This window comes from Pagrus major, chromosome 22, assembly GCF_040436345.1.
Source record: "Pagrus major chromosome 22, Pma_NU_1.0".
NCBI lineage: Eukaryota > Metazoa > Chordata > Actinopteri > Spariformes > Sparidae > Pagrus > Pagrus major.
The window spans coordinates 14,610,604-14,627,010 of NC_133236.1; the positions used below are offsets into that span (position 1 = coordinate 14,610,604).

At 41.0% G+C, this 16,407-nt stretch overlaps 1 protein-coding gene across 4 annotated transcripts in view; it reads right to left on the minus strand.

Annotated features, from left to right (window-relative positions):
* lama2 (laminin, alpha 2) overlaps window positions 1-16,407 on the minus strand; it is a 147,776-nt gene that overhangs the window by 3,157 nt on the left and 128,212 nt on the right. For all 4 annotated transcript variants that reach the window (XM_073492815.1, XM_073492814.1, XM_073492816.1 and 1 more), the window contains 11 exons: window positions 10,613-10,764; window positions 10,350-10,526; window positions 8,400-8,589; window positions 6,181-6,267; window positions 2,639-2,751; window positions 1,529-1,622; window positions 1,065-1,160; window positions 732-812; window positions 512-589; window positions 282-360; window positions 28-159 (listed from right to left, as the gene is read on the minus strand). In XM_073492815.1, the coding sequence (XP_073348916.1) occupies window positions 28-159; window positions 282-360; window positions 512-589; window positions 732-812; window positions 1,065-1,160; window positions 1,529-1,622; window positions 2,639-2,751; window positions 6,181-6,267; window positions 8,400-8,589; window positions 10,350-10,526; window positions 10,613-10,764 (1,279 nt within the window). The remainder of the gene's footprint in view (window positions 1-27; window positions 160-281; window positions 361-511; window positions 590-731; window positions 813-1,064; window positions 1,161-1,528; window positions 1,623-2,638; window positions 2,752-6,180; window positions 6,268-8,399; window positions 8,590-10,349; window positions 10,527-10,612; window positions 10,765-16,407) is intronic.

A 16,407-nucleotide genomic window follows, 5' to 3' on the forward strand; every position in this document is an offset into this window, starting at 1 on the left:
AAGTGGCTTATCAGCATCTCATCTCACCTGCTTTCAGGAAGCCAGTGCCGTCAAAATAGGTGCCCGTCTCCGTAGCAACAAAACATCTTCCTACCATGTGAGTGGACGCGGGCGTGGCCATGTTCAGTTTGAAGTCCTCGACGACAGACTCGGAGCGACCTAGGCAAAGAGGAGAGGGGAAAGGAATCATCGACTGGACGCAAATATCTTAACACCAACTTTGTAACAAATATTAATGATAAACAACAAAAATTATAGTTAAAATGATAAAAATACAATACCTGTGGTGGCGGATTTAGTGCTTACGGGACCTCCGACCATCTTAAGGTTACGGATACATCCGTTAATACTGTAGAGAATCTAGAAACAGAAGAATGATCAGTTTAATCTGACAAAATCATTCATTAAACAATGATCAGTCAACAAGCATTGTCACTATTTATGTCTAACTGTTAATTATGTTTACTGACACACTTTCAGAGATGTATGTATGTATCTGTGTGTGTTTTACCGGTCCTATTCTCTTGGTAGTGTAGTTCTTTGGTAATCCACCAACATACACCACTCCAACCACGTCCAACAGGTCAGCCTGGGAAGAAGAAGATAAAGTATTAATGCAACAATAAAACAAAAATTAAAAACTCCAACAGTTGAGTTTATTCCTGGATCATTTGTCTTTGTCAGCCATGCCACTACGTGCATGTGCAGTTATATAGGAGAAAATGACGTACCTTCTTTGGACTGATCATCTGTTTACTGTATCGTCCGTCGACTAAAAGTACACTTCTCTGCTTGCTACGATTCACACGGATCTGAGAGGAAAAACAGAAAGGAGATGAATAAACATTGGGGGAAAAAAAGCAAAAAATTTAAATGTAAAGAAAAGATGAATGTTGCCTTCATGTGCTCTCACTTGAAATATAGATTAAATATTAACTGTAACCGAGGGGTTAATTCTTCTAGAGAGAAGGGACCTTCTGTGACAAATGAGGCACAAAGACGTAATATTCTGAACTAATAGAGAATCTGCCAAACGAGCATGAATGAAGAATTAACTGTCCTACCTTGTGCCAGTTCCCATCATTGATGGAGAAGGGGACGCAGCCGGATATGTTTCCATGACCAAGATCATAACCCAGACAAACCTGTCCATCCTTGATCTGCAGGAAGAGAGAGACAGAGCGTTAATATTCCCTGTGCGAAACAGACAAACAAATTCAGCTTCTGTATAGTCTCTGCACACAGATAGAAAACAGAGAGGACGGATGTGAAAAGATGGGGAATATGAGATGTTAAAATTCACCTCTTATCAGTCTTTGATAAAGCAGGTGTAACTTCTGCTTTGTTCTACACTTTGAGACACTTTTGCAGAAAATCTATTCAGATGCCTCATTCCATAATAATAAGTAGGCACCTATGATCTAATGTAAACTGTGCTGATGCTTATTAGACTGCTTTGAAGATCACTGGGACAAACGGGGCAAATAATTAAACGTATAGACTGACAGTCAGAGCAGTAGATGGATACCTGTATGGAAACAAAGTCGGCATGGTTGATTCTTGCCATGTAGAGAACGAGACCGGACTCCTCTTTCGTCCTCAGCTCAAGCTCCAATACTAGCCTGAGGCAGAAACACAAATCTTAGATTACAAGATTACAGTAGATTTGCTGTAACCCAGGTATTACATCATGTTTCATTTTTATCAGAATACTGAAAAAATACTGGAATCTGACACGTGAAGCACTTTCCTGCAACAGTAATAAAATGTTTCCTACAAATGGATGCACTTAATGCAACATATATCAGCTGTTTATTTAAAGGCCTGGAAATCTCCTTTCACGTAAATAACACTGAGTGTGCACGTGTAATTTCCCAACCAAAAATATACAAATCAAATGATTTGAGATGAAAGACAGATCAGCACATCAAATAGCTCCCATTAAAAAAAACTCTTATTAGCACAAGGTCCTTCCTCAGGAGCAGTCCTTGTGCTTAAACGACCCACAGCAGCTTAAAAAACACTTTAAACTGGAGCTTTTAGGAGCACTGATCGCTCTCTTTCAACTCTGCCAAAAACATTGTGTTCCAGGACCAATACTGTTTGCTACTGGGATGTTTGTGCGTCGTTTTTTTACATATGTTTTTCCAGCACTGACAGATGCATACGATAATGAAAGACGCATTTGATTTGGACAGCAGGATACCCTAGTGATTAGAAAAGATGTCCCAGACTCATCCCCAAAACAGCAAAAGTCTTTGTTGCGTTTCTACTATTACATCAATTAAGCCCCTGAAATGTACATGAACTGTTGCCTTGTCTGTAGAATTAATGGAAGTAAAATGTATTACTTTATCCTCCCATCATTTTGTTTTTGTTGGTGTCAGTTTGTGAAATTTTTCAGGAGATTTATTTTCCCCCTCATGTGTGAAACCGAATGAAAAAAAAAAATTAACAGAATAATCTTTATAAGTTCCTTAATTTTTTTTTCATCTGTGAAAATCACACACGTGTGTTATGTATTAAACCAAGTGTAAAAAACAAAAAATCAGTAGATTTCTGGTCATGTTTTACAAGCAGCATTGCATCAATACCACAGAATAAAACAATAAGGTGATCATTTATCCTGAATACGTACCTCTCTCTGACTTTGGTGTCATCAAAAGTGAAGGTCATGTGGCTGTTCCTGCTCAGTCCAAACTGATAGGCCTTCTCCAGCGCGGTCGGGGCCACAGCTGAAGCACATGAATCCTGAAGATTGGACAGAACTTGTCAGCTACTCTGACAGGGTATCACAACTCTGCTCCTGTTGCCTCTTGTCAACAGGAACTTTAACACTCGAGCAGAACGCATGACAGTCACTGTAACAGTGTTTCTGATCGGTGATGTGAGTTCGATAGCTTATTAGTGAATTAACTCAGTATCAGCACCCAATACTGATACTGGATCTAATCAGTCCCAACTCTACAAATAACCATACTTAATATTTCAGATGGTCCCAGCAAGTTGCAGCATCTGGCCCATTAAAATCTGTTTAATTGCTTCATCTTTCATCAGTTTCTTTCTTCTTCATCACCTCAGAGCAGTTACTGCCAAGGTGGATTTGGCTGACACGGTTTTGAAATCAGCGGACCCTCCCACCGCTTGATTCTCATGAACCATTTCTTTTCATCTGAGCCAAACATCACATGCTGCGGTCTGATTTTCATTTGATATGGGTTTCACTTTGGCAGCAGGGTAAACAAAGTGTTATTTCTGTGCCCCATGTCATTTTACAGGGTGCAGTTCAGCCAGTGACCAGAAGGTGTCAGTGTTGTAATACAAGTAAAGGCATCTTATGATTTTTCTTTTGTACTTTCTCCTGCGGTTTTCTTTGCTCTTCTAGCTCTTCTTTATTCCTCCTCACCCTCCTCAAGTCTTTCTCTCTTCTCTTATTTCATTTCTACCTCCTGTCCTCTGTTTTGTTACTTTCCTTTCCTCATTATCTGACTTTCACACATTTTCCTAATTTCTTTCCTTTCCACCTAACCTCTCATTACTTCCTCTCCTCTCCAACTCCTCTTTCTTCATCTTCTCTTCTCCATCCTGTCTTCTCTTCCTCTTTATCTCCCATCAGCTCAACTTTCTGTTGCTCTTCTTCACTTCAAAACATATCTCCTCTCTACCTCTTGTCTTCCTCTTCTATCTGTTTTTATTCTCCAATTTCCTCCTCCCTTCTCTGGTCCCTCCTGTACTACTGTTCTTCTCTTTGGCATTTTATCACTCCTCTATCCCTATTTTCACAAAGCTCATCTCCACTGGTTTTAATTCCCATTTCTACCCACCTTTATCCCTTTTCTTTCTTCCACCTCTTCCTGCTGCCTTCCCCCACAGTCTTACCCTGTTCCTTCCAGCTCCTCTTACCTCTCCTGTTTTTCCTCATGCTGTATCCTCCCCATTCGACCTCCTCCACCTCTCCTTGTCTAGTAGTTCTCTCCTATTGTCCTCCACTCCAATCTGTGTCACTTTCTTCTCCTGTTCTTTAGGCCCTCTACTCTTATTCTCTCCTTTCGTTAACCTAATTTTCTCTTTCCGCCTCACTGTATCTCCTCCTCATCTTCCCTTCATCCTTTTCTTCTCTTCTTACAACCTTGCCTCCTCCTCTTCTTCATTTCCTGCCCTACCACTCAACTTATCTCTTTTCCTCTCCTTTCATATCTTGCTCTTATAGCTCCTTCCTCTCCTTTGCCACTCCTACTCCATCTGCACTTCTTTCCTCTTTTCTCTTCCTTTCTTCAAATCTCTACCTATCACCTCCTCCTCTGAGTACATCTCCTGTTAAGTAACAAAGCTGCTTTGCCATACCTCCAGTGTCACTATGAGACAAAGTTAGAGAGAGAGGGAGAGCATCTGAGACGATTGGGCGTCGGTGTGTGTATGTGTGTCTTAATCTCCCCTCTCCTCTTGTTCTCTTTCAAGTGAAGACATTCCCCACACCGTGACCTTGCTTTGTTACAGCTGACACTCACCTCTTATCGCACTCCGTCCTCATATCCGCTCCTCCTCCTCAACCTCCCTCTTTCTTTTCCCTCCTTTCCTATCTAACAAAAGCGAGATGTCACTTGCTCAGAAGCTCTTTCCTTCCCTCTCCTTTCATTCCTCGCCCGCTTCCTCTCCTCCGTCTTTCCATTAAGCCAACAAAAGGCGGCCGCCGCTCTGTTCAGAAAGACTCTCCCTTTCTTCTCCTCCTCTTCCTCCATGGCTGCACCTTTTCTCTCCGCTCACATCTCTCCGCTCTCCGTCTTCTATCCTCTTTCATCCTCCTCTTCTCCTTCAATCCCTCTCTCTCATCCCCTGTGCGTCTTTCCATTAAGCTAACAATAAGAAGACGGTCTCCCATTCAGAATGGCTGGTCTTTGGTTGGAGGTCACGCCAATAGAATCAGAAGTCATTTAGTCTGGATTTTGTTTAAATGTGTGTGTGTGCAAGTGAAGACGAGCTGTGTGGGTATGTGCGTGTTTTAAGAGTAGCCACCACTCTGGAGAGATCAGACGTCTCCGTTCTGCTCGTTGTAGGTTTCAGAGAAGCTTCTCTTTTGGCCTCTGGTAACAATTAGCTTAAGCCACAAATGTTCTGCTCAACTCATGATCCATTTAAAGGCAGTGCAATGTTCCTGAAGCATATGTCATCCCTCAGTAAGTGTTTCAAACATAGCTCTTGAAACTTTAAAAGCTTTTTTCAGGTGAAGAAGCTTCACACCTGCACCAAGAGTCTAGGGAGACAGATATGTCTGAGCCATTTCTACCTCTTTGGTAAGTATATCACAAACTTCAAACTAACCACCTGAAAAGAAATAGCTATAATGTGAGTCATCAACTCGGTGGCTTTCGCCATATGATACTCTTATGGTGATAAAAGTATCATATGATGAAGGCTAGTCCTTCTCTCAATAACTAATGCACAAGGCACTCAGTACAGATGTGAAGTAGGTAGACCTTGTAAAGCTTTACTCTACTTTCTTTAGGTGATAATAGGTTAAAATAGGAAATCACTAAGTCAATCAAATCAATAAGAAAACACCTTAAATTGGAGACAAGAGTAACATGTCCCATAAAAGCGACATTAGGCTCAATAAATGTTTATGAGAACATTCTGTGCATGCGACGACTAGTATTTGAAAATAAGAATGAAAATTGTAATCAGGATTGCCACCTTTAAAGTTCAATGCCCTTTAATCAACAATCTAGATTGCAAAAAGACATGAAAGTAAGAGAGGGAAGTCAAAAAAATGTCTGAGTGATTGATGTTCATGAGCTTGACATTTTCAAGCTGTGCCTTTAGATCTCTGGTGTTACCTTGTATGACGTGAGAGCCATCTAAACGTACAAAGACTTGTTTTTGGACACTCGATGTCCTTCAGTGTCCAGACACACCAAACCGACATCAACACACATGCGGCTAAGCTCGTACATTCAGCGCCTGCGTGAGAGGAAATACCTCTCCATACCACCAGGTGGCGACAGGCTGTATTCATAATTCAAAAAGGGAAACCAGACTGCGGATACTGTCATGATAAAGCAGTGTTTTTTGACAGCAATCTAGCTGATGTTGCCACTTCTAATCAAGAATATGAGGGTGGAGATCCTTTACAGCGTATCAAAGTGTATGTGTGTGTGTGTCTGAGTGTGTGTGTGTTTGTACCATGTCCGGAATGGGCTCTTGCTTAGCAGTGGGCGGGGCTTCAGCAGCAGTAGGGGTGGCAGCAGGTGCAGCAGGGGGCGTGGCCTCCTGCAGGTCAGCAGTTGGGGAGTGGGAGGAAGGGGATTAGTGGGAGCGATAGTGTTTATGACAAGCACACAACTGTCCAATCAGCTACACGCAGGCTATGTCATAAACACGAAAGGTCAAAGAGGTTAATGAAGCAACAGAGGAACGCTTAGACGAATATGTAAGGCCTTGTTCCCAATTTTTTAAATCAAAAACTGCTGTTTTGCAGCTGAGAATCTACCCAGTGTTATACTTTGTTCCCATTGAATTCCCTTACAACTGAGGGAAATTAGGGAGCTGTGATTTAAAAGGCTAATTAGAGGCAGTTGTCACATCATCAATCAGAACAGCAAGTATAGAAGAACTGAAAAACACTGAATCTCACTTTCCTGAGGTTCACTGTAAGGTGCCCCTTTCAGAGCCTCGCCAACCTCTAAATTGGTGCTCACAACAGTCTCAAGAATCAGAAGAAGAGAATATGAAGTGACAGATAAAGAAGCCTCTTTACTTGAGCACATGCTGAGACTGTTGTTTACTGTCAGCTGTGATTCAGCTTGTGATTATGTCTCCGCTCTGACAATATCCTTTTACCGTTGATGAAAAATGCATGTTGCAACCTGTGCACTGAGCTCCGTCACATGGTGAGCACAACATGACACGTCTATTAAAAGACAAACCTGCTGACTACTCTGCTGACGATGGAAAACATATATCCATCTCTACAAATCTATCATTGCAGAGAAGAAGAACTTCAAATTGTGTAATTACCAAGTTTGTGTCATGATTTAGCCTTTTGTAAAGACCAAACAAATGCACACTGTAGACAACGGCCAGTGGAACAAAAAGCTAATTAAGGGAGACTTTCATTCTCTATACTCTGCATATAGTAACGCTGGTGGAGTTAATGGGGCACTATGTAGTTTTGGAGAAGAATTTCAACATTTACAATATTACTAATATTACAAACTGAGAAAAATAACAATAACCGGAACACAGGGTCTGCCAAATATAAACAAAGTAAAACAGTATGAAATTGTGTTGTCCTTTAAGGTCAGTCTGTTTATTCAGTCATATTTATTTAGTTTGTTTAGGCATAATAAAAAAAAAAAATCAGTCAATGAAGATATTTCTCTTCTGATTAAGGTCATGACCTCTGAAGACCAAAACCTTTTCAAAAATATCTTCCATTATCCTCTTACAGTAAATATGGTGAGACATTTGCTTGTATGTTGCAATTTGTTCCAGCCATAATGGACTCAACAGGATCAAAATGAACAAAATACCCAGTATCATAAAGATAATTACTGCAGAGCGTCTGTGAAAATGTAGATGGGAACTCACATGCTGCAGTTTACTGTATATCATAAAACAGATGAACTTACAGCTCCATAGAGCAACAAACCAGAGAGAGTTATATCTGAGCTGGCATAGCTCTTTGGCTCTGTGCTTCATGATCAATGTCCTTTTAGAGGTGTAGTTTAGCCGGTAACTGGGTAACTGATAAACTATGACTGCTGTAAGGCTTGTAATACATTACAATCGAGAAATATATTGCGATGCTAAGAGTATGACGTGAATGACTCATTGCCGACCAGGCTCTTAGCATCGCGGCTAAATGTTAGCTGAAAGTGTTTTGGCTCCTGCGAGCTCATAAAGCATATATGGCATGCACAGTTAGCCTAGCGTAGCGCCGCAGCTCCGCACTGCATGACAGCTTGCCAAGAGGTGGAGTTTAGTGGCTCAAGGCTAAAGGGACTATAAAGAAGAGTTAATGGGCTGTACAACTGCTGTGTGATGAAGCGCTAAGCTAACACGGCGAGGCCATGGCTGCATTTCATCAGAGAGAAGTAGGTGTGTGTTGGTGTGCGTGTATGTGTGAGTAACAGTTAGAAAATAAAAGAAAATGGAGGAGTAGAATGTGTATGCATATTGGCGTATGTGCTTCTTTTGACTGTACTTAAATGAATATGTGTGGGGTTTTTTGTGTGCATCTTAATGTTAAAACAGGCTACCTGAACACAAGTAATGATGAATAATGACTATTCCTTACTATTATTTTTAATACCATAACACCTTCTGATGAAAAATATTCCTGATGATTCTTATGCCTATGAGTGTGACTGTGTGTTCCCATGCTAATTAGATCCACTTACAGCAGGAGAGCCTGGAGGAGGTGTAGCGGGGGCTGGGGTCGGTGGAGGACTGAGTGGCTTCGACGCCTCCTTTTCCTCCTCCTTTTCTTCCTCATCTGTCGGAAGTGGTGGAGGTGGCAGCGGGGCGAGGTACGGGCACCTGCCGATTTCGGCATTCTCAAAGGACACAGGCTGGGAGAAATCTGAGAGACTGAGAGACGGACGGGCTATTAGGTTTAAAACAGGAATCATTAGCTAAAATTCCAACATGAAAATCACAGGGAGCTGTTAAGGTGTGTTTAGCCTAAATGCACAGTATGTATGTAGGGTATGTACATTTTTGCCTGACTTTATAATCATGAATTTGATTGATTTTTTAATAACGTTTTAGTTTGCTGCATACAGTCAGAGATGTAGGGAGAGGAGACAAACCATTCCAAGCATACTGAATAGAAAAAAGTCTGTAATGTCAAAGATGGCAGCTGAATGACACACATCCCGCCCCTTTCCTCCAAATGCCAATTGGCTTATTGAGCGGCAAAAGAAGTTGATGTCTAAATCTGCAAAGTAACTAGTAACTAAAGTATTCAAATAAATGTAGTGGAATAAAAAGTCAAATATTTCCCTCTGAATTGTAGGGGAGTAGAAGTATATACTAATTACTCTTCCTCTTTAATTTGTTGTCCGTTAAGTCTGAATGCACCTTAACAACAAAAAGTAAGTACAGTAAGAGCTGTCTGAGTTAGGTGCTTCAAGAACAACAACAGAAGATGCACACAAGAATGATGAGGGCTCACCGACAGAGAGACAGATGTATATTAGGTAGAAGTATGAGTGCCGGGGTGATAGGGGTGAAATAAGGTGAGCGATAGACAAACAGACACAAACATAAACACACAAAGATGAGAGAGGAGTGTAATTTGAGTTATGAGTATGTTTATGATGTCGGACAGCTCTATTACTGCTGTTCAGGCAGAAAGAGACGCCGACTTTATCATCATCATCATCATCAACAACACCACCGTGACCTCCTGCAATCATATTAACTCTGCTTTAACCCAACAGTGTATGAGGTCAAAATAAGGCCTGTTATTTACCGCCAGAAAACATTATTGGGTAAACATTTGGATAACGAGGCAAAGATGCTCAGTTTGAAGCATAAGTATTTAATACAGAGTGTTCAAGGTGAACAGTGAAGGAAATTAAATTGAACGGTTTTGCCTGTGTCAGTGTTTTAACACGGTGGAGCACAGGGGCAGAGAAATATTCTAAATCAAACGCTGAGTCTGTTGTTTTGCCCCATATTTATCTAGTGACGCCCGAGCCATATTACCTGGATGTATCAAAATCAAAAATAGTTTCGGTTAAGGAGAAATAACTGTCTTTAAAGTGAGTGGGCAGGGTCACACAGTCTCTAGAATTTAGGCATGGATGTTATTTCAGCTCCAAATAGTGTGAAGACATGGAGGATAAATAAATAAATAAAATCGTACAACATGTACACATAAAGGCGATCGGAGACAACATCTAAAATTTTCATCACCAACTGCAAGGTCTCACACCAGGTGGAGTAAAATGTGGAAGTATATTATTTCTTCTTTGGGCCCGTTTCCACCCATTTTCAGTAACAAGCTGAGGGCTTGAGCGAGGCGAGTGAGAGTGACGCATGTCAGACAGGGTCGTTTGCACATGCCGACCTCTGCCTCTGGGTTGGGTTGACAGATACCACGACATGAATCCCACACATGATCTGAGAAATCGGCATTTGATTTGTATCACTATGACACAGGGAGAGGTTACCAATAGAGGAAGCATGGTGTGAAAAATGGAGTATCCTGCAAAAATGGGGAGTGTTGGCCGGTACGTATTATTTTTTCTCTACTGTAGTTCAAAGCTGACATTAATTATACTTTTGTTATATGTCCAATGAACATTTAACAAAACATACTGTATCGACTAGATGTTACGTACACACTGTTGACCATGAGGTTCCATATACATCCCTGGAATGGGATGTTGGGTCCGTTGGAAGTTTGCTCCACTTCTGCAGGAATACCACCGAGGAAGATCCTCTGCAAGTTCACTGGCTGGTCGTTGGGAAGCGCTGCCTCCCTCTTGGCCTCTTCATCCACCTGAACTGCATAAGATCTGGTGGAAAACACCCACAGAGATTACACATAGTAAAAATCTAAAAATATTGTTGCACAGCTGGGGACATAAACACAAACACCAACCTGCCAGGCAGCCTCTCTATGCGCAGCGAGTGCTCTCTCCCATCATTGAGTGTGCCTTGTTCAGGCCGTCTGATGACACGACGCGGACTGTGGCTGCCGGTAAATACCAGGACCTCCAGAGAGCCTTTGTTCAGCATGACTGAGAGGTAGGGCTGCAGGAGTTGGAGATAAACTTTATTAGCTGTGGAAATGTGAACATCCAAACTACTCTCAGGACACAGAGCTGGGGAGAGGAGATGAAATGGAGAAGGTGAAGTCCAGGTTGATGCACGGGAGAAGGGCTATGAATGTCAAGATAAACTAATCCCCACTGTATACACTATTCATGTACTGTACAACAAATACCACCTAAAAAGGCCAATTAATCAACCATTACTGACTGATGAGGCTAGATTAGAGGAGAAATTAGACTCCTTATATTATGTATTCAACATTGGCAAGTGAAAATAAGAAAGGAAAACAGTTTGATGTTGAGTAAAAGTTAAGACAACCATCTGCAGCAATGTTAAAGCTCCATGTATGTGTGGGTGTATTTTTTAAAAATATAGCTTTTATTTAGTCTCCTGGGCAGGATATGCAGCGTTAGCGGTGTGTTACCGACAGAAAACATAAAATTGATAACACAAAATATCTCACAAGGTTAAAACTAAACAATAATGGAATTATAGAAATTATGAATGACATTTCCCACAAGAATCTGACTGAATATCACTTCCCAAGAAATAAAAAACAACCTGAGAGCTGAGTGTGAAAGTTCAACTTCTCTAGTAGTTTGACAAAAAATAAACTAGTAACTATTTTTTAGAGCTTTAAGTTGTCTTTAATGTGGAGTAAATGTTCGGAAAAATTGTAGGTGGACCTTGTTAAAAATTCCCTTATCAAAATGGAAAAATACTTAACTATCAAACACAAAATCAAAAAGGACAGTTCTCCCCAAAATCCCCAAAATCAAAAACATGTATTTTGCTGAGTTCTGGAGATATCTGTTGTTGAGATGTCTGTCTTCTCAAATAGGAACTATTTTTCATTCCAAGAGAACTACATCCGCCAAACTTATCACAGCCTAAAAGGAAATGAGCATCCATTCATGGCCGAGAGGCTTGTGACATTGCGGGATATGAACATCCTGTTTTTTGGTTTAGCCATTTCCTGTTTTATTTTGTAGGTTATATCCTTGTGTCACATTTTATCTTACACTTCCAGTCTTTGTCTTTTTCCTAAATTTTTTTTGTGCTCACCTGGGTGTCATTTGTTAATTGGCCCCTGTGTGTTTAAGTCTGTGCGTTTCCTTGACTCTTTGTTCTTTCATCTGTGTTTCCAAGTCTGTTCCACATCTACCTGCAATCATCTGCATTGCTGGCTGCGTTCCTCTTGCCATCATGGCTTTAATTTTGTTTCATTTTGCTTTTGCTTTTTGTTGCCTGATTTTGTTATATGGACTATAGCTTCAGAACATTAAAGCTCACTTTTTGTTATGTCTTCCTGCCTGCCCAAGTGTCTAGCATTTGGGTCAGCTTTTTGATCAGACATATCGCATCCATGGCTGAGCTGCAATGTTAACTAGCTTAGTTAGCTCACCTAGTTAGCTAGCCTATAGACAAAACAATCAAGATGGATAAATAGCACTACAGGGAAGAGGAAAAATTTGCATTTTTGATTTTGGGGTGAACTGTCCCTTTTTAATATGACTGGAATACATCCAGGCAAGAAGCAGGTAGCACCAGCTGCAAATAAAGATTTAAATAATCAAAGTTTATTGGTTTACAACTGCGCCATTAACATTATTCAAATGCAATATTATCATACTATAAGCTCAACTTGGATTAAACATGTCCATCTACAGCATGCTGCACTGCAGGAAGAGGAGAGGAGGAGAAAGGAAGGACAAGGATAAAAAAAACAGGCAGATAAGGGAGAAGACAAACAGGAGGGAGGAGAGACTGGGGATTAAAGAGCAGAGAGAAGTCAAAGGGGAAAGTGGGGGTATGAGTGGGGAGGAATGTGGGGGTATATAGAGAGAAATTGGAGGGAAATAAGCGAGGTAGGAGAGGAGTGGAGAGCGGGGAGGAAAGGATAACAAGAGATGAGAGGAACAGAGAGGAGAGGATAATAGGGGGAAGAGATGAGAGGGCAGAGAGCAAAACAGCGAGCGAGATAGAGATGGGGAGAGAGAGACAGACAGAGAGGTGCTAGAGAGCAGCGGTGCAGGGTCAGGCTAATTTGAATTTTAATTCACTGTGTGCCAGAGGGCGAAGTGGGAGACAATTTACCACCTGAAAATGGAATTTCAATTTGAGGTCGGGGACAAATTGAACTGAGATGTAGCTACAACATGCCTCTCGCTGCGCTTTCTCGCACACACACAGATACAAAGGCATGCGCACACACACACACACACAACACATACACACAGGTGCACAGACGCAGACACATGTCACACGTACAGACAAAGGCAGATTAACTCACACGAGCACATGCATTTATACACTGAAGGAAAGACACACACATACACAGACATGTAGAGTATGAAACCAAATACGCAACAGACTGTGAAGCTAACACGCATATACACTAACCCATATTCACAAGAAAATCATATGCAGCACTCACACTAAAAACATACACAGACACACACACAGACACCCAGGCAGCCTTCAACATCTTTTGAAGTTCATACATGTATGATTGTATTTTGGCTTTGGGTTTCATGTGCGTGCCAGTTTCTGTGTGAAAGTAAAACAGGCTGAAGCTGTGACTGAAGTCAGCACAGAGAGCAGACAGGGTGAAGCAGGTTTTTACTGTTTGTGGTAATATTTATGAACCAAGCTAATCTCTTCATCGTTTTGTAACAACGCACCTCGCAGCTAACAGAAGTTTATTTATGCTTTATGTATACTTTGGGCTGGAATGGCGGTTTTCAATCTGGCACAGCAAAAGCTTTGTCCGGAGTTAGCAGTCCTGTGTATGACCATTCATAATATTATAAGAACTGGTGTTTTATATTTGGTGTGCATAGTCCGTATTATTAAAGAGGTCATAGTCTGCTTTTTGGGTTTTTGCCTTTCCTTTATTTTGTTATGTAGCATTTTTGTGCATGTAAAAGGTCTGCAAAGTGAAAAAGCCCCAAATCCACGCCAAAGGGGACTCTCCCACAAAAAACACTGCTCCTGCACTGCCTGAAATGCCAGGTTTGGAGTCGAGCCATTACTTCTGTAACTTATGTGCATCACGATGTAACACGTGTTATATGAATATGTATCTTTATATATTTATTATAACATATATATACTCCAGTCAGTCAGCAGACATACAGTTGCTACTGCTGTAGCGGCGTTATTTTAGATCACACTACCTTGCTCGGCATGACTCGCCCTACTCTGTCTCTGATTGCCTACATCCTGCCTTTTAAGTAATGCGCATGTGCAACTCTCACCAAAGATTGAGATGTCTCACTCTGTAGCTAAAATGGAGCGTTCAAGACACAGCGTGAAAAGGGATGCTGAAGCTATTCTACTAGCTAACTGTGCCACTACTAACTTAAAAATTAGCATAATATGACCTCTTAAATGTTTTTCTTTTTACTTTATTTTTCTATTATTCAGTTTTTTCTTGTCTTTTGTCTTGTTTCATTTTTATCTGTCTCTGAACCACTGTTTTCCCTCTGCTTACAACTCTTCAGCTGCTGTTAAAGGTGAATTTTCTCCGGGGAAGGATCAATAAAAACTTATTTTATTCTTATATTATGTTTTCAAGTATACTTTTGAGGGAGGCTGGTTTGATGTACATCAACACTGATATCAGTTTTTTGTCATTATTACTATGTTATAATGTGTAGTAATTCCAACTACAGCAGAAACAGTTATTTAATGAATTGATAAGATGTCAAATCAAAGATCAAAATGTATGAAAACTGATCTTTGGATTTGTGGTTTTGGAAACTGTACTGCAGATTTTTCCACAATCTAATTCTAATTTCACAGAAGCAACAATCAATTGAGAGTAATGGGCAGTTTAATCGGTAATTGTTTTGCAGCTCTTTTAACAATATCAAGAGGCTGATGACTGAAATTAGCCAACATTATGGAAAGATTAACCTTTCTCAAACCCCTACACCACTCTCTCTGCCCACTTCCACTCCACGTGGAGGGTCTGCCACATGAAGCGCCATTCTAAACCAATTAGCCTGGAGTGGAAGTGGGTTATGAAACCCTTCAACAGTGAGTCTGTATCCATGCTGACATACTGACCATGTGCAACTCTGTTGCATTCGTCATGGAAGACACTCTGTACAAATGTAAGTTCATGCAACTACCCGTACAAACATAAATTGCTCAAACTAAGATACACATTTAATATTGTCATGCAGACGTTAACAACTTTAAGGTTACATTGTGATTGAGATCAAACAGAGTGCTGCAAGAGTCCCATGGGCTTTTTGTCGAGGGAGTCAGGGTGATGCTAACTTCCGAGTTAACCTACAAAAAAACGTCATCAGTGCAGCACTACACACTTCTCTAGTCTAGAAAACGGTAGACGTGTTCATCTGATTGTACAGTTTTGTGTATTTACAGGGACTGTTGACAAAACCAAGCAGCTTACAACATCAGAGTGCAGAACAAGAAGATGTTTGCAAAAAAATAATGTTGTCTGTGAAAGATACTGATAAGGAACCATGGTTATGAAAAGGTTAAACAGTTACTGTTTCTGCCAGAGAGAGAGAAGTTCATCCTACTGCTTGCCGATGTGCTACACCTTAATAAAGGGTGAGTCCTGCAGCTGGAATAATAACTACAAATAGATCAACACTCCATATTTCAATTTGAGACCTGCTCAAGTGCTGCTATCCCATTTTATATGATAAGAAATCTTTCATTTCAGCCAGAATGCTGAGTAGCTCTTGCATACAACCATCATGGCCTTCACTCCACTATGCTGATCATCTTTCTATGACACCAAATTCTTCTTACAGTTTGTGGATGGTCAAACTTAATCTTTTTTCTTCCTTCCTCCCTCGCTCCTTCTGGCATCATCTCCCACTCTTCCTCTCACTACACGCTCTTTCATCTCAGCTTCCCATATACTGCTCCAAGCTTCCTCCTCCTTTTCATCTCTCCTCTCTGTGACTATTCTCTCTTTCTCCATCTATCAACTCTCCTCATCATTTCATTTTTCCCCTTTCTGGCCTCTCCTCTGTTATCCTCCACGCTCGTAGCATTTTTCTTCTTTCCAGCTCTGCTCTTTCACCTCCATCCTTCCTTTCACCTCTAAATCTCCCTCTGCTATCCCTCCATCCTTTGTCTCCTGTCCCCTTCTCTCTTCCCCTGTCTCTCCGTCCCCCTCTAAAACATCCATTAGTCAGGGCCAAGTTGAGTTGATGGTGTTTTTAACCTCGCTTAACCTTTCTACACACACACATGCACACACGCGCGCACAAACACGCACACGCCCTGCCTGCCAGCATAGTTAACAAAAATAGATTTATGCGTCCAACAACCAGTGATGATGGATAAGCTGGAGGTAACCCCCCGTCCTCTTTCTCTCACACACAGATACACATTATGCTAAAACACCCATGCACACACACACGCAAACATGCACACGGGCAACCACATTTGCACACACATACCTGCAAATATGAATGCATGTGCAAACACAACCCTCACAAAACAAATGCACTGTGTATCCAGCAGAGATTAAATAAATGGGTTTGTTTATTTATTTTTTATTAGAGATTAGGATGAAAGAGGGCCTCAAGCGAGTGTGTGTGTGTGTGTTTGCCTATGTATAAATATGTG